The sequence below is a fragment of the Staurois parvus genome, unplaced genomic scaffold (assembly GCF_062004578.1).
Source record: "Staurois parvus isolate SC_StPar_1 unplaced genomic scaffold, SC_StPar_1.0 ptg000520l, whole genome shotgun sequence".
Taxonomy (NCBI): Eukaryota; Metazoa; Chordata; class Amphibia; order Anura; family Ranidae; genus Staurois; species Staurois parvus.
The window spans coordinates 48,904-75,093 of NW_028318316.1; the positions used below are offsets into that span (position 1 = coordinate 48,904).

General features: G+C 40.5%; 1 protein-coding gene across 1 annotated transcript in view; it reads left to right on the forward strand.

Annotated features, from left to right (window-relative positions):
• The window catches only part of TSLIG3A (tRNA splicing ligase complex subunit 3A), an 87,926-nt gene that overhangs the window by 26,757 nt on the left and 34,979 nt on the right, over positions 1-26,190 (forward strand). The window contains exons 4-7 of the mRNA XM_089690173.1: positions 4,133-4,317; positions 5,488-5,568; positions 14,424-14,540; positions 20,540-20,707. Of these exons, the coding sequence (XP_089546299.1) occupies positions 4,133-4,317; positions 5,488-5,568; positions 14,424-14,540; positions 20,540-20,707 (551 nt within the window). The remainder of the gene's footprint in view (positions 1-4,132; positions 4,318-5,487; positions 5,569-14,423; positions 14,541-20,539; positions 20,708-26,190) is intronic.

Sequence of the window (26,190 nt, forward strand, 5' to 3'; positions counted from 1 at the left end):
TGTCAGTGATTGCCGCTAATCGCCGAGACACAGCCGGTAACGATCGGCTGTGACCCGGCGACTGACATCCGTGGCCATGATTGGCGGGACAGTAGGGCGGAGGCGCGCCTCGCGCGCGCCCCCTACCTGTTTTGAAAACACATGTTTTAAAACGTGGTTTTGCCCAGCCCTGCCACCCTGCCACCGTAATTCTACAGTGGCTGGGCGGCATGTGGTTAATGTTCTACTTGCCTTTTAAATGTTCTTGACGCCAAAAAGAAAAGGCTAATCTCAAGCCCCTTCTTTCCTCCATTTATAAGGAGAGGCTTCAAAAATCTAAAATTGCTTAGCTTATTAGGGACTGCAGTATGAAAACATATACACTTATCACTAAAAAATGTAACTGGGAACAAATCTGAATTTTATGTCTTAAGCGATTCCTGACCGTATCAAACAGATACCAATAATGATGATGAGGAAGTACTCCTCCGGGGATATGTAGATGGATCAACAACCCAGCCCACATGATATCGCCTTATAGTCCCAATACATAATAAATGAATAGATGAATGGTAAACTAGATAAAGGCTAAACGAAGATCTGTAATTGCTCACCATAGTATGTATTCACAATCTAATGATCCCCACTTTCAGGCATAATGCCTAAACCTGAATCAGAAAGTGGCTGCAGCCCCTTTGGGATGCACATGCGACTGCATCAAGGAACCACCCCTGCTTGTTCACTGCTATGAAGCATAATGCCATATACAGAATCTGGAAGTGGCTAGAATCTGTTGCAATGTAGACGGAGACATCACCTCAAACTAGCTGGAGGAAAGTTCAGAATTAATCTTAGAAAGTATTATTTTATGGAAAGATTAGTTGTTGCTTGGAAAAGACTTCTAGCAGAGCTACAGAGTCAGTCAACAGTAAGTGGATTCTAACATGCTTGGGACAAACATATATTTACTGTATATAGTATCTGTATAATATGAAAATGGACCACTTTTTTTTCTGCCATTACTTTTTCAATTCTGTTTTTTGTGGTGCTAGATTAAAAGTGAAAATATACAAGAAATATACACCCTGTTCCAAATTATTATGCAAATGATATTTTTCTCATTTACCTACATAATTGATGTAAATAACAGTCAGCATAATTCTCATGTTATCAACTATTAAGAGTACAATTCAAATTTTATTGAAGAAACCTCCTAATGATAACAGTATTTTTTTTAAACATAAACTTACAATGCACTGTTCCAAATTATTACGCACAGTAAGTTTCAAAACACTTTATAGGTTGTAAAGAACTGAAAATTGTCATTTGTTGTGTTTGCAGCATATTTAGTGAAATCAAAAGCTATTTCAATCAAACTTTTAACAACATTTTAACTTTTTAAACATTTTAACAGGTCACGTTACATTTTAACATAGGACCCCTTTTTTGATAGCAGCTTCACAAATCTTGCATCCATTGAACTTGTGAGCTTTTGGACAGTTTCTGCTTGAATTTGTTTGCAAGATGTCAGAATAGCCTCCCAGAGTTGCTGTTTGAATGTAAACTGCCTCCCACCCTCGTAGATCTTTTGCTTGAGGATGCTCCAAAGGTTCTCAATAGGATTGAGGTCAGGGGAGGATGGAGGCCACACCATGACTTTCTCTCCTTTTATCCCCATAGCAGCCATTGATGCAGAGGTATTCTTTGCAGCATGAGATGGTGCATTGTCATGCATGAAGATGATTTTATTACGGAAAGCATAGTTCTTCCTTTTGTACCAGGGAAGAAGGTGGTCAGTCATAAACTCCACATACTTTGCAGAGGTCATCTTTACACCTTCGGGGACCCTAAAGGGGCCGACCAGCTCTGTTCCCATGATTCTGGCCCAAAACATGACTCCACCACCGCCTTGCTGACATCGCAGCCTTGTTGGAACAGGGTGGCCGATCACCAACCATCCATTACTCCATCCATTTGGACGATCCAGGGTTGCACGGCACTCATCAGTGAACAGGACGTTTTGAAAATTAGTCTTCATGTATTTTTCTGCCCAATGCAGCAGTTTCTGCTTGTGAGCATTGGTTAGTGGTGGCCGAATAGAAGGTTTATGCACAGTTGCAAGACTCTGGAGGACTCTACACCTTGATGTCCGTGGGACTCCAGAGGCACTAGCAGCTTCAAATATCTGTTTGCTGCTATGTAATGGTATTTTAGCAGCTGCTCTCTTGATCTGATGCATGGATCTGGCAGAAATCTTCCTCAATGTGCCTTTATCTGCACGAACCCGTCTGTGCTCTGAATCAGCTACAAATCTCTTAATAGTGCGATGATCACGCTTAAGTTTTCGTGAAATATCTAATCTTTTCATACCTCGTACAAGGCATTGAACTATTTCACTCTTTTCGGCAGCAGAGAGATCCTTTTTCTTCCCCATATTGCTTGAAAATGGTGCTCTGCTTAATAATGTGGGACACCGTCCTTTAGTAGTTTTTCCTTAAATTGGGCTCACCTGCCAATCTAATTATCACAGGTGTCCGAGATTGTTTTCAGTGATCAAAAGAGCCCTGAGACACAATGCTATCCATGAGTTAAACTGAAAAACAAAATATTTTATCTTTGTGACACTTAAATAGAATTTGCATAATAATTTGGAACAGGGTGTATATATACACTATATTGGCAAAATTATTGAGATGCCTGCCTTTACACGCACATGAACTTTAATGGCATCCCGGTTTTAGTCCATAGGGTTCAATGTTGAGTTGCCCCACCCTTTGCAAGTAGAACAACTTCAAATCTTCTGGGAAGGCTGTTTACAATGTTTAGGAGTGTGTCTATGTGAATGTTTGACCATTCCTCCATAAACACATATGTGAGGTCAGGCACTGATGTCGGACGAGAAGTCCTGGCTCGCAGTCTCCTCTCTAATTCATCTGAAAGGTGTTCTATTGGGTTGAGGCCAGGACTCTGTGCAGACCAGTCAAGTTCCTCCACCCCAAACTTGCTCATCCATGTCTTTATTGACCTTGCTTTTTGCACTGGTGCGCAGTCATGTTGGAGCAAGTAGGGATCATCCCCAAACTGTTCCCACAAAGTTCAGAGCATGAAATTATCCAAAATGTCTTGGGATGCTGAGCCTTAAGAGTTCCTTTCACTGGAACTAAAGGTGCAAACCCAACTCGGGAAAAACAACTCCACACCATAATCCCCCCCCTTCACAAAAGCTTACACTTGGCACAATGCAGTCAGGTAAGTACCATTCTCCTGGTAACCACCAAACCCAGGCACGTCTGTCGGATTGCCCGACAGAGAAACATGGTTCGTCACTCGAACACGTCTCCACTACTCTACAGTCCAGTGGTGGCGTGCTTTACACCACTGCATCCGACGCTTTGCATTGCACTTGGTGACGTAAGGATTGGATGCTGCTGCTCATCCATGGAGACACTTTCCATGAAGCTCTCTACACACTGTTGTGCTAATCTGAAGGCCACATGAAGTTTGGAGGTCTTTAGCTATTGACTCTGCAGACAGTTGGCGACTTCTACGCACTGTGCGCTTCAGCATGTGCTGACCACGTGCTGTCATTTTACGTAGCCTACCACTTCGTGGCTGAGTTGCTGTTGTTCCCAGTTGCTTCCACTTTGTTATAATACCACTAACAGTTGACCATGGAACATTTAGTAGCAAGGAAATTTCATGGCTGGGCTGGACGCAAATGTTTGTAGAAGCAGTCTGCATGCCTAGGTGCTTTATTTTATACACCTGTGGCCATGGAGGTGATTGGAACACCTGAATCCAATGATTTGGAGGGGTGTCCCAATACGTTTGGCAATATAGTGTATATTTAGTTATTGTTAATCCACATCAATTCTCTACTAAGCATAAATTAAAGTGAATATACTTTCTGGACATTACATACAGGGCATCTGCGCTGCACTAAAGTGTATTATAGAAGAGTGATTTAAAATGATTCGAAATATATAAGAAATATATATATATAAGTGGTAAGTTACTGTGAACAGTACAGACACTGAGATGTAAAAGGCAGTTTGATGTACAGATCTCATTGTGTTATAACCATAGGCATCAAAATAAGATTGTGTTGTGGAAAATGCTTTGCCACTGAAGTGTCATCTCAATCTTTTTGCAGCGTATTTGATATCAGAACTTGAAGCCGCGCGAATGCTGAGTGTAAATATGCCTGTAAAGAAGGAACAAGATGGAGGAGGCAGTGACGTCTTTAAGGAATTGAAGACTATATGCATGACTCTGGGAATGTCAAAACCCCCAGCCAATATCACAATGTTCCAGTTTTTTAGTGGAATAGAGAAAAAAGTAAGATATCATGCTTTATATGGTATTAGTTGGCTACCCAGTGTTTCTGTAGGAAGGAGAGGCCTTGCCTGGTAGGCTGTTTGGTGTTGAAATGGTCTGGACAGATTAAAGCAGAAGTAAACGCTCTCAATCAACATAAACTATTGTGTATATATATTATTTACTTATTTTAAATCATTTTTTTTTTCTTTTTTTTTACATTTTTTTTTTCTGTTGATTTCTGGTTTTTGGCGCAGACAAAAATGATATATATCCCATGAGCCTTCCTCGCCATTTTTTCTTTCAACTAGAGGAGGGTTTTTCCTCAGATAAGCACACCCTCCTGTCTGTATGCTTGAGCTAAGGGAAGATAGATTCCAGGATGTAAATGCTACATGAAACATCTTCCCTTATTCAAGATGGCAGCGGTTAGAAATGCATGGGAGTGTTTTTCAAAATAATTACTCAACAAAATAAAACCTGGAGACATGGATGGATGGGTGAGTTTGCTTTGAATATTAATAATGAATTTAATAGCATTTTCGGTTTTTGGTGCAGAAGTACAGTTTAGTTCCACTTTAAAAACAATAGTTCATTCATTTTGTTTCTCTTTCTTGAAAACTCCAGGTTTTTCTGGGGAATGCTAGTGGTTTTAGAGATATGGGAGACACAATGCCACCAAGGTGTTCTGTGCCAGTCCTTAGGCTTTCTTCTTGTTATACATGCCTGGTACAGCTTCCGATGGTATCAGTAGTAGTCTACAAGTGATATGAAGGTTTTTGTACATATTACCTTTTGTCAGTGAAAACAAAGTTAGAGAGAAAAAAAAACAATCTGTTCTAACTTGTACATAGATTGATATCTAGGCTTTGTGTGAAGTTAGACCAGTTTCTCATACTTTTTTATTAGGATACAGACTGTTAGATGTTGGCGACAATTGTTAGCCTAGGTGTCTAATGTCTTCTGAACCAGTAGTATGAAACTGTGGAAGTGTTTCATTTTTGGTCTCCAATCATTTTTTAGACGTAAAGCAGGTATGTGCTATTAATGCTGTGATATTATGTTGATCCCAGGTATTGAATCTATTGTGGGAAAATTATTTTGCAAAATGTTTAACAGATCTTCACTGTACTGTATATGCTTTCTTCATGCAGTTTTATGTATTAATAGTGCGTTATACTTTTTTCTTAGTTAAAAGAAACCTTAGCAAAAGTGCCACCTAATCATATGGGAAAGCCTCTTCTGAGCAAGACACTGGGGCCAACTCATTGGGTACGTTGTATGTTTGCATGTTACTAATTCCATGCATTCTGAATTCTATAATGTATAAAGTATTCCTAAAACCTCCATCTTTTTTTTTTTTTTCACCGCAACACTTTAACCGCCCGTTGTCCGCCATATAAGCAAATGACAGGCGGGCGGCAGTTCTCTCGTTCTGGGAGGACATCATATGACGTCCTCCCACTCTAACTGTGCATGCGCGCCCCATGGTGCGCGCAACACGGCGATCGGTTTTGCAGTGGATCACCGATCAGAGTAAAGAGCCGATCATATCGGCTCTGTCATGTGATCAGCTGTGTTCAATCACAGCTGATCACATGTAAACAAGGAAATGCCGGTTATCAGCAGTCCTCTCCTCACACTGACAGCGCGTGAGGAGAGGAGAGCCGGCAAGCAGCATTCCTAAGAAGGGTTACCTTCACTGATAAACAGTAAATCATGCAAGGAATAAGCACTAATAGTCTAGTATGCCCGAAACGTAAAACTTCATTAAAAGTAAACAAATGCACACACAATAGTTGAAAAAGTTCATAGCTGACGAGGAAACAATACCGGAGTATGGACTTTCCAACCAGATGGCCATGTAGTGTGATGTCACATGAAGCTCCATCCAATGCGTTTCATCATCAATTGACGTCAGCCAGAGCTACAATGCAATGGTTTAGATCAAAGCATATTCATGTGTTAGAATGGCCCAAAGTCCAGACCTAAATCCAATTGAGAATCTGTGCCAAGACTTGAAAATTGCTGTTCACAGATGCTCTCCATCCAATCTGACAGAGCTTGAGCTATTTTGCAAAGAAGAATGGGCAAAAATGTCACTCTAGATGTGCAAGCTGGTAGAGGCATCCCCAAAAAGACTGACAGCTGTAATTGCAGCAAAAGGTGGTTCTACAAAATATTGACTCAGGGGAGCTGAATACAAATGCATGACACACTTTTCAGATATTTATTTATAAAAAATTTTTTAAAAGCCATGTATCATTTTCCTTCCACTTCAAAATTATGTGCCACGTTGTGTTGGTCTATTACATAAAATTCCAATAAAATACATTTACATTTATGGTTGTAACATGACAAAATGTGGAAAATATCAAGAGGTATGAATATTTTTTCAAGGCACTATATGTGTGCATGAACACATAGGATCACATGCAGGGGAGTTTAGAGGCAGTTAATAAATATAATAACAACGTCTGATGCTGAAAACAGCAGCTGTAAAAATGGCCAGTGTGCATGAGGCCTAAAAGTGCAAAAAGTATAAGCAGAAAAGATGTTAAGACGATTACTTATTTTAGGGGAGTCGGAATATATTCAAAACCAAGGAATTCTGCAAGTGACCAGAATAAACTTCAACTGGGAATTTGATGCCTAGCCTCTGAAAGTATTTAAGGTCATGCCAAGACAGCCTACCTTCTTTCTATATATCCTCATGGAGGAGGAGGTGACTTTACTTGCTTCTGGAGCATCGATGATAATTTCATGCTTTTTACTGGCCTGGATCCCAAGCAGAATGTGACCTAGGACCCTTTTCATTTTAAAGCATGCATATTATACTGCAACTCCCTCCTCACTGGCCTGCCTCGCCACAGGCTATCCCCAATTCAGTCGATCCTGAACACGGCAGCCAGACTCATTCACCTCACCAACCGCTCCGTTTCCGCCACACCCCTCTGCCAATCCCTCCACTGCCTTCCGATTGCACAGCGGATCAAATTCAAAATCTTAACACTGACATACAAAGCTGTCCATCATACTGCCCCAAACTACATCACTGACCTAATATTCAAGTACCACCCAACACGCACACTCCGCTCCTCTCAAGACCTCCTTCTCTCTAGTTCCCGGGTCTCCTCCTCCCATGCCCGCCTCCAGGATTTCTCCAGGACATCGCCTATCCTCTGGAACTCCCTACCCCAATCAATCAGACTATCACCTACTCTCCTCTCATTTAGGCGCACCCTGAAAACCCACCTCTTCAGGGAAGCCTACCCCACCCCCTGCTAATTGCCGGGTAATATGTTTATAGCTGTAATGTCCAAGACATTTTTGAAAGTAAAGGTCACCCATGTACGTGATCACTTTATCCTAATTAATAATCCAACACAAAGGTAAAGTATATTGCAGCATTCTCCATCCAGAATGTTTTTGGGTATCCCCACGGGTATAAAACAAATTTATTTTTCTTGTTCGGAGAGGAACCAGCCCACTGGAAAAGACGATTATGCTTGGAAAAGGTGAAAGAAAAGAGGTAGTCCAGCAACAAAAAAAGGGGATATATGATGTAGTATCTGGGTGGTACTCCTGGGTCTGCACTATTTGTTCTGTGATTCCACTTTTAAATGTGCTTCCAGCAAAAGATATTTTGTTGAGTACTGGATAGGGAGCCTTACTGCGTATAGCAACTTAGAAGAAATGTGTCTGGCTGTAAGAGAGCAATTCTGGTCTCTACACACTGCCAGCAACACAGTGGTGTGTCTTGCAAGTGTGACAGCTGCTGAATTCAGTGGTGCTGCTAAACAATGACTGTGTCTGATGCATGGCCCGTAGTGGGTCATCGTGGTCTGTGTTAGCCTCTGGCTTCTATTGTCATTGATGCTTCCAGCAGCAAGATCCTCCTACCATAGTTCTCAACACTCTTTCTGTCTTCATGGAAGGTATAAAATAAAAAAATACAGCAGGTAGAGTGAGATCTCTTGGTAGTGACAACCTTCCATAAATGGCAGATGGGAGTTTAAATGAAACACTTTTCATTGCATGAAGTAATGGTGTGGCTTCTATGAATGGAACGGGGGCAAAAAGGGTGGGCATAGTTGAAACTTTTGACAAGCACCTGTGACAGGTCCAGAAGCTCCTATTAACCCCCGCAGTACTAGATGATCACAGCTACAGGTGTATCTGTGTGGGCAGAGAACTGAAGATTAAACAAACATAACAGCCACCAGCTCAGTGGACCCTTTTCATTCATTGTAAGTACCATCCAGGGTGCTGAATTTAAAAGAAAGAATATTTTGCTAATCTTAAGTTTTAAATAATGCTCTTGTAAATTAAAAAAAAATGTATTGACAGAAAAACATATTACATTTATCAGATCATCCCTTCACCATAATTATTGTAGAACACACTGCAAGTTTCCCTACCTTTTATTTCACCCTTGGTGAAAGGACCAGTACTTTCTTTAGGGAAACTAGAACATAATACATATTTTGTGGAATGCTTAAAATAAATCTTTAGTAGACACTACTGACTTTCCTAACATGAAATTGTTCATTATCCCTTTGTGTGATCCCTACTTTGCAACTATCACAAGTATATGCCCAGAATAGCATACTGCTTCTGTCATTCTGAGTTTTTAATTTTTTATTGGATAATGTTGGTTAGGAAAGTTTGCACAGCCTGTTGGCTCTTAAAACTATTTTTACTGCGTAGATTTATTCTCTTTCATTCTCCGATCAAAAGTGAATGCCTCTAAGCGTGCTTTTCCAGTTATATTTTCATGCTTCATCTGAAGCATAAACAGTAATGTCTGGGAGTTGAGACTTAAATTATATAAGGGATGTCTGTTCTTACCCACAAGCACATTGTCAAGGTGAATTTGTTTTGCACAATTCTAGCCTTGGGTTTCTTGAACTAGTTTTTCATTAACCTAAAAGCATGTGTGTACTTTATTGCTTAGAATTCAGCAAAACTATTTGTACATCTTTTAAAATTTCCAATGATTGACCCATTTTAGTCTTTATTTCTAGTAACTGTACCTGTAGTTAACACACGAATAAACGAATAAGTTTTTCTTTTGCCTTCATTTAAATATTTATTTTTAATTTGTACATTAGGTTTTTTTGTTTTTGTTTTTTTCATTATTTGCATTAGCAGCAAAGTCTTAGATGTGGCCCTTTTTTAGTTTAAAACTATAAAATCTTGGTGCACTTATTTATTATTACAGATACTTATATGGCATGGTCAATTTTATGCAGTACTTTACATATCAAATCATTGGATTTAGGTGTTCAAATCACTGCTTCTACAAACATTTGTGTAAGAATGGGTCGCTCTCAGGAGCTCAGTGAATTCAAGCGTGGTAAAGTGATAGGTTGCCCCGAAATCCATGAAATTCCATCCGTGAAATTTCCTTGCTCCTAAATATTCCACGGCCAACTGTTAGTGGTATTATAACAAAGTGGAAGCAACTGGGAACAACAGCAACTTAGCCACAAGGTGGTAGGCCGTGTAAAATGACAGAGTAGGGTCAGTGCATGCTGAAACGCACAGGGCGCAGAAGACCGCAACTGTCTGCAGAGTCAATAGCTAAAGACCTCCAAACGTGATGTGGCCTTCAGATTAGCACAACCGTGCGTAGAGGGCTTCATGAAATTGGTTTCCATGGCTGAGCAGCTGCCTCCAAGCCTTACATCACCAAGTACAATGAAAAGTGTTGGATGCAGTGATGTAAAGCACGCCGCCACTGGACTCTAGTGCAGTGGAGACATGTTCCCTGGAGTGACAGGAGAACAGTATTTGCCTGACTGCATTGTGCCAAGTGTAAAGTTTGGTGGAGGTGGGATTATGGTGTAGGGTTGTCTTTCAGGGATTGGGCTTGGCCCTTTCTTTCTAGTGAAGGGAACTCTTAAGGTGTCAGCATACCAAGACATTTTGGATAATTTCATGCTCCCAACTTTGTGGCAACAGTTTGGGGATGGCCCCTGCTTGTTCCAACATAACTGCGCACTAGTGCATAAAGCAAGGTCCATAAAGACATGGATGAGCGAGTTTTGGGTGGAGGAACTTGACTGGCCTGCACAGAGTCCTGACCTCAACCCCATGGAACACCTTTGGGATGAATTAAAGTGGAGACTGCGAGCCAGGCCTTCTTGTCCAACATCAGTGGTTGACCTCACAAATGCACTTCTGGAAGAATGGTCAAACATTCCCATAAACAAACTCCTAAACCTTGTGGACAGTTGAAGCTGTTATAGCTGCAAAGGGTGGGCCTACGGACTAAGACTGGGATGCCTTTTAAGGTTCATGTGCATATAAAGGCATGTGTCCCAATACTTTTGGCAGTATAGTGTATATTGTACATTCACATCAGTCACTGCCCTCAAGGAGCTTACAATCTAAGGTCCCTAGCTCACATTCATATATACAAGGACCAGTTTAGACAGGAGTCAATTAAACTATCAGCATGTCTTTGGACTGTGGAGGAAACCAGAGTACCCGGAGTTAACCCACACAGGCACAGGGAGAACATGCAAGCTCCAAGCAGATAGTGCTGTGGTGGGGATTTGAACCGACAACCCTAGTGCTGCTAGGCAGAAGTGCTAATCACTTAACCACTGTGTAGGTATTTTGGTTTAATCCGTTTGACTAGCTACAGAGATGAGGCTAGTGTTCCTATAATCCTGTCTCTTATCACTGGCATAGTGGCAAATCACTGCGATAGCAGACTTTTGCAATTAGGTGCTAGATTTGTTTACTCTGTCCACTTCCCATTGCCATTTTTAGAGAATATAAAGGAGAGGGAACCCTTCTCTCAATGCCTTCTCCTTCCCCGACTAAAATGGTCATATCACCACAGCTGAAAGTGGGCAGTTTAGCCTTTTCCCCCACTTTTCTTTCTCTCAAAGATAGGCTTTATTTAAACACCAGCAATAACCATGTTCTGGTATGGAAACGACCAATCCTGGGACTCCTGCATTCTTCTCCGTGCTTATTAAGAGTTTTTTTGCTTTTATTAAAATGCTAAATAGTATTTGTTTTTATTTAAGATTGCACGTAGGTGTCTTTCTGTGTTAACCTTTATTACAGTAGGGGTCTGGGGGTTCAAAACTGCTATCTATATGTTTTCCCTTTTAAATTGATAATACATAAGGCAAAAAAAAAAAAATCAGTCATATTCAACTGATCCATGGTCCCTTTTCTATGTTAGAGCAGATTGTAGAGTTTTTACTAATGTACATCCTTGTTTTATTTCTCTTGGATTAGCTGGCACTGGCATCATCCACTCATCTGTGACCATAAACATTTGTCCATCAATACTTGTAGACAAGTGACTACACTTGCTAAGGGACAAGTGTAGCATATGCTTGAAACACTCATTCAGGCTCTTCTGGAGATGCTGAATTTTAATGGATCCTGTGATTTGTACTGTCACCAAGTGAAGCTTCTGCAAGCACATTTTGTCTTCCAGGGTCTTTCCTAATCGTCAGAAATGATGAGGGTATTCTTAAGGATAGGTGTGAATGTGTCTGCTGCCCAAAAAGCTACTTTTTGTGCAGGAGACACAGCCACTCCATCTACAGGACTTTTCTTTCTTATCCATTGAGGCATACAAGAAGATTGCTGCCCTCAGGAGGATTGGACAGTGGCAAACTGTAGGCCCTACCAGTTTTTTTTCTCTTAAAGGAGAAGTACAGCCAAAGCTCATTTAGCTGTACTTCTGTGGATCACAGGAGTGCAGTTCTTTGTGCACTCCTGTGACCCTTTCTCAGCCGACAGTGGGCTAAAGTCGCCTGATGTCACTCAGCTGGTCCACGCTGGGGAAAGTTTCCAACTTTAAAGTGGCTTGAGGGGCTGCATGCAGCACGCCTTCTAATTATGCCAACATCTGCAGTCTGGGATCCTGCTATCTGATGTCATTTGCATCCTCTGAGCCCTTGGCTTTGTTGGGTGTGGCTGGATCTTTTGCTCTTTTAGCTGAGATACTCATCGACATCATTCAGGACTTTATAATCCAAATGACCCATTTATGTACTGTCTCTTCTGTATCTGATTTACATGCATCCTTAGCAGCATCTAAGCCATTGGCAGAAGAAACTTTTGTCACTGATTTGCCTAAATTCTAGACTTAAGAACCTACCCCTAAGAAATCACAGGCTATTTCTATTACTCCCAAAATAAAAAAGACTGTTTCAACTCTTAAGCTTTCCACATATGGAACAAATTTAGGCTAGTTCCGCAGGGACCAGTTTTATCAGTTTAGCAAGGATTTTGTTCAAAAGTGATTCGTTCCCACCCTGAATCGGGTCATGTCTTGCCTTACCAATTTGACTACCTTACCGGTGGAGGATGCACCTGCCTTTAAGGCCTCAAGTGATAAGTGGTTTGAAGCCCCTTCCAGAGCTCCTCTCTTGTAGAAAGGTTCTCTCCTTCTATTTCCAGACTTTGTCAAACCTTGTCTGACTGGTTAAAATCCTTTTAAAATGAATATAACCACCACTGTTCATCCTTTGCTCGTTGAACACGTATAGCTAATAGCCGTAGAGTTAAATTTGCAATTTTGACAGTTTACTGAAAGCGTTCTGTCTTATGTTTTGCACGTGCTTCCTGTTGTTGCATAGGTGTAGGGCATTTTGGCTAAAGTGCTGGTCTACAGAGCACTCTTGTGAAAAGTACTGTATTTGATCCACATAGCCTTCGAGAGGAAGTGCCTCTTTGGACCAGCTCTTGATAGGATCAATAATTCTACTGGTGGAAAGAAAGGTCATCTTCTGCAGCAGAAGAAGCATAAGTAGAAGACTTCAAAGTCCTCTCCTTCTCTGCCTATTAAGAAGAGTTGATTCTGGCATTTCAAGTTTGCCAAATCTTCAGGCAAGCCTTTCGCTGTATGAATGTGTGCCTCCATTTTCCATATTCTGTTGACCTTTGTGGATGCTTGGACAGCTGACATTTCAGATGCCTAGGTTTAGAAGGGAGTGTCCCAGGCCTGCAAAACCAATTTTTTTTTATTTCCCCTAATTATTTGCTCACTTCCAAACTACCTGTGTCCCCACACTCTGGCTAACATTTTTTCATCAGACTCCCTCTGGTCTTCTGGATCGAGTCGTCATTATTTCAAAACCCAAAGGTGCCTTTATCACATTTTGGACCTCAAGGCATTAAATATTTACACTTGGGTCCATATGTTTCAGATTGAATCCACCAGATGTGTCATTGCCTTCCCTCATCAGGGAGACTTTCTGGCTTCTGTGGCCATCAGAGATGCTTAGTAACATGTGCCCAGTGCATAAACTCCTTCTATAGTTTCTGATGAGATTACTAAACTTTAGCTTGTGGCCCTGCCCTTCAGCTTATCATCTGCACCTTGGGTGTTCACAAAGATGTTGGCTCCAATGTTGGCCCTATTGTGCATATTCCAATTATGAGTTACATAGACATCCTCCTTTTGAGGAAACCATTAGCAACGGCTCTGTCAGACAATGTATCTCCGTATTTCCAGATGTAGCAGCAATTTAGATGAATCCTGAACCTTCAGAAATCACTAGAACTGACTCATCACTTGAAATATCTGCTGTCGTCCTTAGGATGGACTTCAGACTGTGCGATCTCAGGTTTACATTACTCAGTTCAGAAGTTATTTCTCTTTGCTTCTGCATGAGAGTTTTGGAGTCGATGGTAGTCTTTCATTGCGGTTCTCTTTGCCCAATTTCATCCCTGACCTCTGCAATGCAATATTTTATTGTTGAGACAAATCAGTTCTGTCTCTGGACAAAAAAGCAAATATGGTAGGTGCTTTGATCTGGTCTCTGGAGAAAATGATTCAGTTGTGTGTTGCTTTTTTGGGTCTTTAAGATGTTGTTGCAAGGAGCCAAGTGATCATTTCTCGATTTAGCATTGTTAAAAAAGAAAAAAAAAAAAACAGGGCATTTGAGGAGTGTCACTTGATGCACCTTGAACACCTGTGCTATGCTTCCTAAGATGTTCAACACTATAGGTGTGTTTTAATATACATTAAAAGCTACCTTTAAATGTCCACACCTGTTTAATTTTGCCTTCATATTCTAGGTTTTGTTTTTCTTTAGGGCTATGATATTTAGAAATTGATTACAAAGGTGTTTTTCTTTTTCTAGGAGAAAATAGAAGCAATTAATCAAGCCATAAGTAATGAATATGAAGTCCGGAGAAAAATGTTGATTAAACGTTTGGATGTGACTGTACAGTCATTTGGTTGGTCAGACCGAGCAAAGGTAAACCTAATGTTTTTAATATAGATAATGCAAGCTTGTGTTCGCGTTCTGGTGAAATGGTGTTCCTTCAAGTTGTGGAATGTTGGCGTTTGTACTGCAGTCCACATTGTAATTATGGCTTGGTTCACTATCTCACTTGGTTACTTTTGACCATGTTGTGATGTTCTAAATTTTGGTTAAAGTAAATTTGACTCGGGTTGATTTATTGAAACTGGAGAGTGCTAAATCTATTGCAGCTGTGCATAGAAATCAGTCAGCTTCCATTTTTTTTTTTTTTTTGTCATGGCTTAATTGAACAAGCTGGTGTTATGCAGGCCATAGACGGGGAGAAAAACTGCCGATTTTTCTTTTAAAAAACAAAAAATCGGTCGTTCAAGCGGCCGACGTTACCACCAATGGTAAAAAAAATCGGCTGATTTTCATCCCGTCTACAGCCGGCAAAAAGTGTCCCTGCAGAGAGCTCTGCTATTTCTTTGACAGTTCTTTGACATTTACAGAGGTTGCAACAATGTATCTATTTGTATCCATTTAGGATACAGATGTTTTTATTCGGAAACAAATAGATACAATGTTGCAACCGCTATAAATGTCAAGGAACTGTCAAAGAAATAGCGGAGCTCTCTGCATGGCCACTTTTTGCCGGACTGGAATTCCTCTTATTTTTCATCCTTCTTCTTCTTCTCCTTCTTCATCATCATCATCTTCTTCTTCTTCATCATCATCATCCTCTTCTTCTTCATCATCATCATCCTCTTCTTCTTCTTCATCATCATCCTCTTCTTCTTCGTCATCATCATCCTCTTCTTCTGCTTCTTCATCATCATCCTCTTCTTCTTCTGCTTCTTCATCATCATCATCCTCTTCTTCTTTTTCTTCATCATCATCCTTCTTCTTTTTCTTCTTCATCATCATCCTTTTCTTCTTTTTCTTCTTCATCATCATCCTTTTCTTCTTTTTCTTCATCATCATCATCCTCTTCTTTTTCTTCATCATCATCATCCTCTTCTTTTTCTTCTTCATCATCATCCTCTTCTTTTTCTTCTTCATCATCATCCTCTTCTTTTTCTTCTTCATCATCATCCTCTTCTTTTTCTTCTTCATCATCATCCTCTTTTTCTTCATCATCATCATCCTCTTCTTCTTCATCATCATCCTCTACTTCTTCATCATCATCCTCTACTTCTTCATCATCATCATCATCCTCTTCATCATCATCATCCTCTTCTTCTTTTCATCATCATCATCCTCTTCTTCTTTTCATCATCATCATCCTCTTCTTCTTTTCATCATCATCATCATCCTCTTCTTCTTTTCTTCATCATCATCCTCTTCTTCTTCTTTTCTTCATCATCATCATCCTCTTCTTATTTTCTTCATCATCATTATCATCATCATCCTCTTCTTCATCATCATCCTCTTCTTCATCCTTCTTCTTCATCATCATCATCCTCTTCTTCTTCATCATCATCCTCTTCTTCTTCATCATCATCCTCTACTTCTTCATCATCATCATCATCCTCTTCATCATCATCATCCTCTTCTTCTTTTCATCATCATCATCCTCTTCTTCTTTTCATCATCATCATCCTCTTCTTCTTTTCATCATCATCATCATCCTCTTCTTCTTCTTTTCTTCATCATCATCCTCTTCTTCTTCTTTTCTTCATCATCATCATCCTCTTCTTATTTTCTTCATCATCATTATCATCATCATCCTCTTCTTCATCATCATCCTCTTCTTCATCCTTCTTCTTCATCATCATCATCCTCTTCTTCTTCATCATCATCCTCTTCTTCTTCTTTTTCTTCATCATCATCCTTCTTCATCCTCCTCCTCTTCATCATCATCATCATCCTCTTTTTCTTCATCATCATCTTCATCCTCTTCTTCTTCCTCTTCTTTTTCTTCTTTTTGTCTTCCTCTTGCAGGTCACTGCTCATGCGCAGATTTTTTATCGGTAAAAAATCGGCCGATTTGCCCATTATTGCCGCGGAAATCGGCCGATTTTTTCCCAACTTTACCGATAGAAAAAAACGGCCAAAATACCGAAAAACGGCCGAACAAATAGCCCACTAACAATCCGAAAATCGGCCGATTTTATTTTCGGCCGAAAAATCGGCCGATTTTCGACCCATCTATGGCCTGCATTAGAAGCTGATTGGTTGCCATGCACAGCTGCACCAGATTTTGCACACTCCAGTTTTAGTAAATCAGCCCCACTATTATTGTGTTATTGTGTGCAGGCTGAAGTAATTCCTAGCACCCAGATTTTGGTTTACTGTAGACTTGTGTTGGCCTCTGATTTCAGTAGGGTAATAACACGTTTGGACTTTTGCAGTAAACCAGTGCAAACATTATGTACATGTTTTATGGGTAAATAGTAACTGAAATCTCTATAGGAAATTTTACATCAAGTTTCATCAAATGGAAAGATTTTTCTTTGGTCTGTTACTGACTTTTTATGTTCATAAAAAGTGAATGAAGCTTTGAAAGTCTTATTTTAAAGCCCCTGATCATTTCTTCAGTTTTTGTGTTCCCAAGAATATGTTTACACTGAAATTAGGGGCGGCTTCACACTGCCCCAACATGCTCTTACAAAAGTGTAGCTAACCTTGAGTCTTCGTGCTTTTTAGCTACGCTTTCCCATAGATTCCTATGAGGTCCTGCAGTGTTTGGTGAGCGTTATCAAAAATCTCCTGCTTGCTGCATTTTTGGTGTGCTTTCTGTAATTGCACAAAAAAGTGTGACATCATCAAAGTCTATAGAATAGCGCAGCTAATCCGAACTAAAAGTGCCATCTTTTTTTTTTTTTAGTATGCTCAATATCTCAAATAGAACAAACCTTTTATTTTTATTCCTTGAACTATGTAGACGAGTGTCCAATCTCAGGCCACCAGAGGGCACTGCTGCATTTATTTATTTTCCTGGACTAAGAATAGAAACTGACTTCAGTGTACAATATTTATTTCTTTATTTCAGGTACTTATATAGCACCGTCAATTTACGCAGCGCTTTACATATATATTGTACATTCACATCAGTTCCTAACCCTCAAGGGGCGTACAAGCTAAGGTCCCTAACTCACATTCATATACAAGGGCCAATTTAGACAGGATCCGCTTAACCTACCAGCATGTCTTTGGAGTGTGGTAGGAAACGGGAGTACCCGGAGGAAACCCATGCAGGCACAGGGAGAACATGCAAACTCCAGGCAGGAGGTGCTGTGGCTGGGATTCGAACCAACGACCCTAGTACTGCCAGGCGGAAGTGCTAACCATTTAGCTACTGTGCTGCCCAATAAGCACCATACAAAAAGTGTGCCTGTTGGTACAATAAATAAGGAAAGACCCCAGTGGTTGGAAATACTACAAAGGACTACCTGGACTCTGTGTAGAAAAGAAAAATGTGTATGTCTATGAAAAAATAAATATGAATATGAAAAGTAGATTTTAGTGTGTTTAAAAAAAAAACGTGTTTAGGGTGATGTGAAAGAATCTCATGTGACCTAGTTGTTTGAAAGTCCATATTATAGATCCAAAGAATTTTCTGGTAATGTGGAAAATAACAATCTGGACCTTACACATCAGGTGCTGACTGGGGCCAAACGGCATTGTAAGATGATCCGTGGATAAAGACACCACATCCCCAAAAGATTGCAAAACAAAGACTTGGTATCCATGGGACTTTAATAGCGCAACCTCTCAACAAAGTACATAGACAAACAAACAAATTTTGACATGAAATAATTTTTTTTTATTAAACACATATTAAAGTCGTATTAAACTCAAAACCAAAAAATGTATTATATTGCAGCTTACCAAACATTAGATGTGATGGCTGCATCACTTTATTTGGCTTTTATTTTCCTCTATTGTCACCCGGTGAGTAACACACCTGTATTCTGTATTAGTGAGACACACTTCTGGAGGAATGAGCATGGGAGAACAGCAGACAGCAACATAGTCAGTCCAGGGAGAGGGAAGTGTTAAATGTGTTGGCAGATTTAAATACACTAAACAATTGAAGCCAAACTCCAGCTCGCAATTTGTGATCCATTCACACCAACCGTTATTTTTCCTTTTGGGATAAAGGTTTTACATGGATAAAAAAGTTGGTCATTTTAAGCACCCCTGAAAGTGGTAAATGGATAGTCTCATCCATGTAAACTGATACGTTCTGCTGGAGAGCTTGAGCTTATGAAACGCAGCAGGCTTAGTGGATGGATCACCAGATGAAAACTAAGAAAGAAAGCCTAAAAGAAAAAATGAATACAGCCATCACATAGAAGAATTGGTAAGCTGCAATATATTACGTTTGCTTCTGGGTTTAATACCACTTTAAAATCTATTTAAAAGTATGTGATTTGGCATTCCGAGCACCCCATATGGGGCCCCGACTACAACAATCATGCATTGATACAAGCAAATGTAAGTTCATCTACGATTACAAAATACAGTTATTTAATGTATGGCAATAGTGCTAAGGATCTCTCTGATTGTGGACAACGTCCCTCTTGACCTTTTTAGCTACACGCTTCTTTGGGAGTAGAATGTAAAAAAAAAAGTAGAAAAAATTATATTGAGGTCTACAGCTTGATGCCTAATATACAGAGTGTTGGCTCAGGGCACTGGAAACCAGGAAGTACCCCCGGGGAAGCCACCGGTGCAATGGCAACAAACAACCATAAATCACACTGGCAGAGTGTTATTTCTTTAAAATAAAATATCAGTGTATCACAGTGTATCCATTAGGGCGTGCATCATTCTCTCACCAGTCATCAGTGGCAGTTTAGATGAGGGTGGAAAAATAGAGGTTCAGGACCCAAAGGTGGGTAACATGGTTTATAGTAAGAAGACCGGGAAGAGGAAAACGTGTTAGAGAGGCTAGTCCCATATTAAGATTTATTGCACAATAGATGAATATCTTTATTTACATAAATAAAGCAATTTATAAAAAGGCAAGCTGATTTGTAAACACTACCACATATTGGTATGAAATATATGATATTCACATGATAATACACGTATACATTCGGTGGCATCATCCATTCTATGATCCAATAAGGCAGCTCTTTCCCCCACCTCTCTGACATCTTTTAGTAAGTGAGCCGATAGTCTACGAGAGACTTCACTTAGCTTTTCCCAAACAATTTTCCTTATCTTGCCAAGGAGGACTGCATTCGGGTACTGGTGCGATAGTTGCAGGGCAGATGGGAATTGTAGGGAGCTATCATCCAATCCCTCTGAGCCATCTAGGGAATGCTGCGTGGTCTCGTCTGCTGGAGGCACCGGCGCCGTCTTGGCATTGTGGCTTAGGATCAGCTTGCTGCTTTGATTTGGTCTTGTCAGGGGAGACCATGGTATCGGACCGACCCCCAAGACTCAGTGGTGCAGAAAGAAACTGTCAGGGAGGAGATTGCTACCTGTTAGCTGTCGAGGGAGGAGGCAAAGTGCCCGGGGTGAGCGGAGCTAGCTCAGTCTTCGACCATCTTGGGCAGCTTCACGCATGCACCCCCTTGGGTATATTCTATATAAATCTGCAGATTTTATTGTGGAGGTGGGGGGGTGAGCTAAAATAAATGGGGAGGGGGGGAGAATGTGAAGGTCCACTTTGAGAGGTGGACAGTATGTGAAATACAGCATGGCCTACACAGCAAAGCAGTCCACAGCATGCAGCAAAGTGTACAGAGTATGAGATCTACGGTTTGGCAATTCATTCAGAGTAAAGGTTGCAGTGTAAGAACTGCCAGAGTTAGCAAACCAATGGGTGCCAATAATTCTTCTTTTCCTCTAGGTAAGTAATGGACAGTACAGCACTTTTAATTCTTGAAGGTGTTTGGTCTATCATGGCGGACCTCAAAGCCCAGTTTTCCTCACAGATGTAGGCCCTACTCCAGTCACCCACATTTGGTGAGGTGGTAATACTAGATTGTAGAATGGTTGTTGTGTAATACTTCTTACAGACTTTCATTAATTGTTTGTATTTTTCATTTTGACAGAGTCAGTCTGACAAACTGGGCAAGGTTTACCAGCCGAAGCGAGCAGCCTTATTAAGCAAAAGCACCATATCAGTTGCTCATCTTCTAGCAGCGCGGCATGATCTATCAAAAATCCTGAGGACTAGTAGTGGATCGATTCGGGAGAAGACTGCTTGTGCTATAAATAAGGTTAGCTACCTTGGCAAACAACAAGTTATGGGTTTAAATGCCCAACACCAGCCAATCCTTATGCTGTTTTGGCCAGTGGGGAGGGATAGATCCACTGCCTGGTTTTTACTGTTGTCTGTGACCCCTTTGAAAATATTTCCCCTTACTAACGTTTGGGACCGGAAATTATGGGATCTCCATTGAAACAGAAACAAGATATACCTGTGCTCAAATCCCAATAGCGTGTACATGCATTTATCTATAAGGTGCTAAAGGATGTAACCACGTTAACAATAAATATCCAGGAAGAACCCTCTATAGACTGCTATATACCCTTTCCAGCAAACTTTGCAATAAAAATAGGGATTTTTAGTTCACACATATTGCAATGCATGTTTAACCACTTGCCTACAGGGCACTTATACCCCCTTTCTGCCCAGGCCAGCTTTCAGCGCTGTCGCACTTTGAATGACAATTGCGCGGTCATGCAACACTATACCCCTATGAAATGTTATCATTTTTTGAGACAGATATAGCTTTCTTTTGGTGGTATTTAATCACCTCTGGGTTTTTTATTTTTTGCTAAACAAACCAAAAACAACTGAAAATTTTGAAAAAAAAAATTTTTTTCTTAGTTTTTGTTATAACATTTTGTAAATAAGTGATTTTTCTCCTTCACTGATGTGCACTAATGAGGCTGCAGTGATGGGCACTAGTAGGTGGCACTGATGGGCATTGACAGGCATCACTGACGGGCACTGAAAGGCAGCACTCATATATGGCACTGTTAGATGGCACTGTTTGGCGGCACTGACGGCACTGATTGGCGGCACTGACGGGCAGCTCAGATGGGCACTGATACGTGGCATTGATGTGCACTGTTAGGCACTGATATGTGGCATTGATGTGGCACTGATGGGCACTGGCAGGTGGCATTGATGTGGCACTGATGGGCACTGGCAGGTGGCATTGATAGGCAATGACAGGTGGTATTGATAGGCAATGACAGGTGGCACGGCTGGGGCTACACTGATCATCAGTGCCCTGATCAGTGTAGATGTCCCTTCTGAGGAATGCCGATTACCGGCTCTCCTCTCGAGCTGCCAGCGTGACCGCTCGTGAGGAGAGAAATGGCGATAACCAGCATTTCCCTATTTACATGCCGTCAGCTGTGATTGGACACAGCTGATCACATGACCGAGCCGACATCTTCGGCTCTTTCCGTTGATCGGTGATCCGCTGTGTCCGAGGCACACAGCGCACCACCGATCGCCTCTCTGCGCGCTCCCGGAGCCACGCATGCACAGTTAGAGTGGGAGGACGTCATGACGTCCTCCCAGAACGAGAGAACTTGCGCCCGCCATTACCTTATATGGGGGGCGGGAGGCGGTTAAGCTGGCCAAAGTAAAAAGTAATCCCTTTTGACCAGTCCTACTTTGCTCTGCCAGCGCAAATGCTACTGTTGACACAATGCTAACATGGGGCAAACAGATACAAAGTGGGGGAGAGCTACTAGGTTTAGGTCTGGCTACTGACCTGCAATGAAACAAAAACAAGATATACCTATGCTCAAATGGATTTATCTATCAGGTGCTAAAGGGGTGTAACCACATGTTAACACTAAAAATCCAGTGAAGACACAATCTACTACAAAACATGTATCTTTCATTGAAGTAGGTACAGGTGTCGCTTTCTTACTGTTTGTATCTTCCTGTCCTGGTGACAACGGATTCCCTTATTTCTTGCTCTGCCGTCAGAGATGGAAAGCGAGGTGAAATCTCCCCCATGGGAAAAAAAAATGTATTTACTCTTCTAAAGTCTATCCAAAATTTGAAAAGAGAAAAGAAAAACTGTTGGCTGGACTCTCTCACTTGCAGGCCCTGCTATTTACCCTGTTTTAGCTGTGTGCTTGATTCCCCATTCCCTTCACATCAAGGCCTCCCAAGCTTGGATCCCAGTCCGCTCACATATGTGGCACTCAAACTCTGCCAAATCCTCAAAGCCTTCCTCAGCATAAAGATATCCCCACTTTCCAGAGTTGGAGAGAGAGTTTGGTAAGGTTTGCGTCTCAGATGTTTCATTAAATTTTACTCCCCGCCCCACCTCAGTTTCTCAACACAAAACTTTGTGTCACCGCACAGATGAGCAGTGGCATTGCGTCAGCTTCTGTGTCAAAATGGCTTTTAAAGATTTTACTTCAGTTTGTTCGCTTTCCTAAAGGGGACATCTTGTATCTTAAAGTTCTGAATGTCTTTATTTAAGCTCAGAAATTCTGCATGGAATCCACCAGGTTTGTTTTTACCTCCCTTCACCAGGAGAACTTTTGGGGTTCTGTGGACATTAAGGAGGCATATTTACATGTTCCCATATTTTTAGTGCATCAGTGTTTCCTAAGCTTTGCTGTGGGCCCCTATAATACAAGTTGTGGCCCTGCCCTTCGCCTGCTCATATACAGTTTAGATGTTCGGCAAGGTGGCATGTCCTTTGCTAGGGTCCGATCACCTGAAGGTAAACACCTATAGTTCATAGTGTATGAATACTCTGCCTGTGTCCTGTACTATACTGCAAGTGATGGAATTTACAGGCAAGTCAAAATTCTGCATCTGTGAAACTGGGCAATACATGATTACATTTCATTAAGTCATTCAGTTACTGAAGTGTGCTAGGATTTCCAAACATTTCTCTTGAGCAGAGAGGCTCTCACTTTGTAAGAGTACACCCTGACCTACCTACTCTGTACTTGTGGCTTTTTTTAGAAAGTGACCTCTCCTTAAAAAAAAAAATAATAAAACAAATAGGGAGACTGTAACAGAATTTTAATTTTGATTTCATAAGACATCCTGCTGACTATCATTTAACGTGTAAATTAATTTTATATTAAGTAATAAAATTCCCAGCAGCTAACTAATTTGGACATTTTAATATGAAATTATAACCAGACAGTAACTGCTGTGACATGGTTTCCTGTTTTGAATGAGGATGCATGTAAATGTACATGCCAGATGTTAGTACCACCTTCTAGATTGACTATGGAATTAAAAACTGGAGTGATCCTTTTTTTTTTCTTTGCTGAATGCAGCTGAGATTTGTTTTACTTTAGATTTTATACTGTAGGTGGCACATTGTGGGTCATACATCACACCAGTGTTGACATACAGTATGGGGTTTATCCAGCAGAAAAAAAAAAAACACAATTTACCTGTCCCATTATAATTTTACATTGTGTGCACAATTAAGTGAGTATTTTGACCAAATCACTATTTTTATGCATATTGTCCAACTCCAAGCTGTATAATTTTGAATGCTTATTGGATTTAAGCATATCCGGTGATGTGTGTGAAATGAGGGAGGGTGTGGCCTGAGGAGATCAACACCTTATATCAAGGTGTGCATAATTATTAGGCTGCTTCTTTTCCTCAGGCAAAATGGGCCAAAAAAGAGACTTAACTGACACTGAAAATTCAAAAATTGTAAAATAGTCTTTCAAAGAGATGCAGCACTCCTGAAATTGCTAAGATATCGGGGGCGTGATCACAGCACCATGAAATGTTTTGTTGCAAATAGTCAACAGAGTCGCAAGAAACGTGTTGAGAAAAAAAGAAGCAAACTTAACTGGTAAAAAAATTTGAGAAGGATCAAGCATGAAGCTACCAGGAACTCATTATCCTCCAGTGTTGTCATATTCCAGAACTGCAACCTACCTGTAGTGCCCAGAAGTACAAGGTGTTCAGTGCTCAGAGACATGACCTTGGTAAGGAGGGCTGAAACCCGACCACCACTGAACAAGACACATAAGTTGACATGTCAAGACTTGGCCAAGAAATATCTGAAGACAGATTTTTTTCAAAGGTTTTATTGACTGATAAGATGAGAGTGACTCTTGACAAACCAGATGGGTGGGCCCGTGGCTGGACCATTACCGGGCACAGAGCTTCACTTCGATTTAGACGCCAGCAAGGTAGAGGTGGGGTACTGGTATGGGCTGGTATGATTAAATATGAGCTATTTGGACCTTCTTGGGTTGAAGATGGTCTCAAAATCAACTCCCAAAACCTACTGCCAGTTTTTAAAAGACACTTTCTTCAAGCAGTGGTAGAGGAAAAAGTTTGCATCTTTCAAGAAGACCATGATATTTATGCAAGACAGAGCTCCATCTCATGAATTGAAACACTCCACTCGTGGCTAGCCAGTAAAGCCCTTGAAGATGAAAGAATTGTTTTCTTTTTAACTATATGTTTTTATTAATTATAGTTACAATTACAACAATTTTTCACACAATAAAAAGAACATACAATCTCCATAACTAATTTTACAAATTCCATTCTCCTCCCCACTACCCCCTACCCCTGGTCACCTCTTACTTTAAATCTCTTTCTTCCTATTCTATTTTGTTGTTATCTTATTTTATGTAAACCCCTTTACTCTCCTTCCCTACCTATCCAAGGTGCAGAAGTCCCCTGCTTTCTTAATGCTCTTTCTTCCCACATACCCTCCAACATAACAGTGAATTTTATGTTCATTATGTGCCACAGTGGGTGTAACTTGTACCACCTTGCTAAGCACTTATAATTTATTTCTACAGTGTTAATATCTACCGCCCCATGCACCAAATTAAATATTTTCTTTTTTTCTTGTTCATTTAATTTTGTTCCTAATTCCTTTTCCCACTTTTCCAAGAATGGCGGTAAGGCACATCCAGATAAACCAGTAAGAATCTTATAAATGCGAGAGGTAACGTGCCTTTGCATTGTGTCTGTACTAAAAAATTGTTCCAGTGGATACAGGTCTTCCGCTGTATTTAGTGGCTGTGGGAGTGCTGTAACAAAGTGTCTTAATTGATAATAATGCCACTTTTCAAACCTAAAAAAAATTTCCTCCTTTTTTTTTTTACATCTATAAAAGTGCACAATTCACCCTTCTCAGTGATATCTTTTAAACATTTATTTCTGTCATTTATCCAATTCCCTGCAATATTCTCTTTCCCTGGAGGGAAGAGTTCTGGATACTATCCCATATCCTAAAGACATTTTGTGTTAAAGTGCTAGTATTTTCAGAACAATTTCTAAACTGTTGTGGAAGCTATATAATCTTATCTAGCTGTGACTCACTCAGTGCACTTTCCATCCTAACCCAGCTTTTTCCCCGTGAGTTGTAAATCCAATTTGCTATTCGTAAAATCATCACTGCCCGATAATATCTCCTAAAATCCAGCATGCTCAGGCCCCCCGTTCATTCTGTCTTTACACAATACCTCGTAGTTCACTCTTGGTCTTTTATTTGGCCATATATATTTAAGTATCTTTTTTTATTGTCTCAAAGAATGACCTCGGTAAATATATTGGGAGCATTTGAAATTTATACACAGCCTTAGGGACTATCACCATTTTTAACAAATTTATATGACCAATCCAAGAGAGTGATCCAATGGATATTCTCCTCAGATCATTCTTCAGCTCATTTATCAATGGGATATAATTTGTCTGATATATACTCTTTAAAGAAGG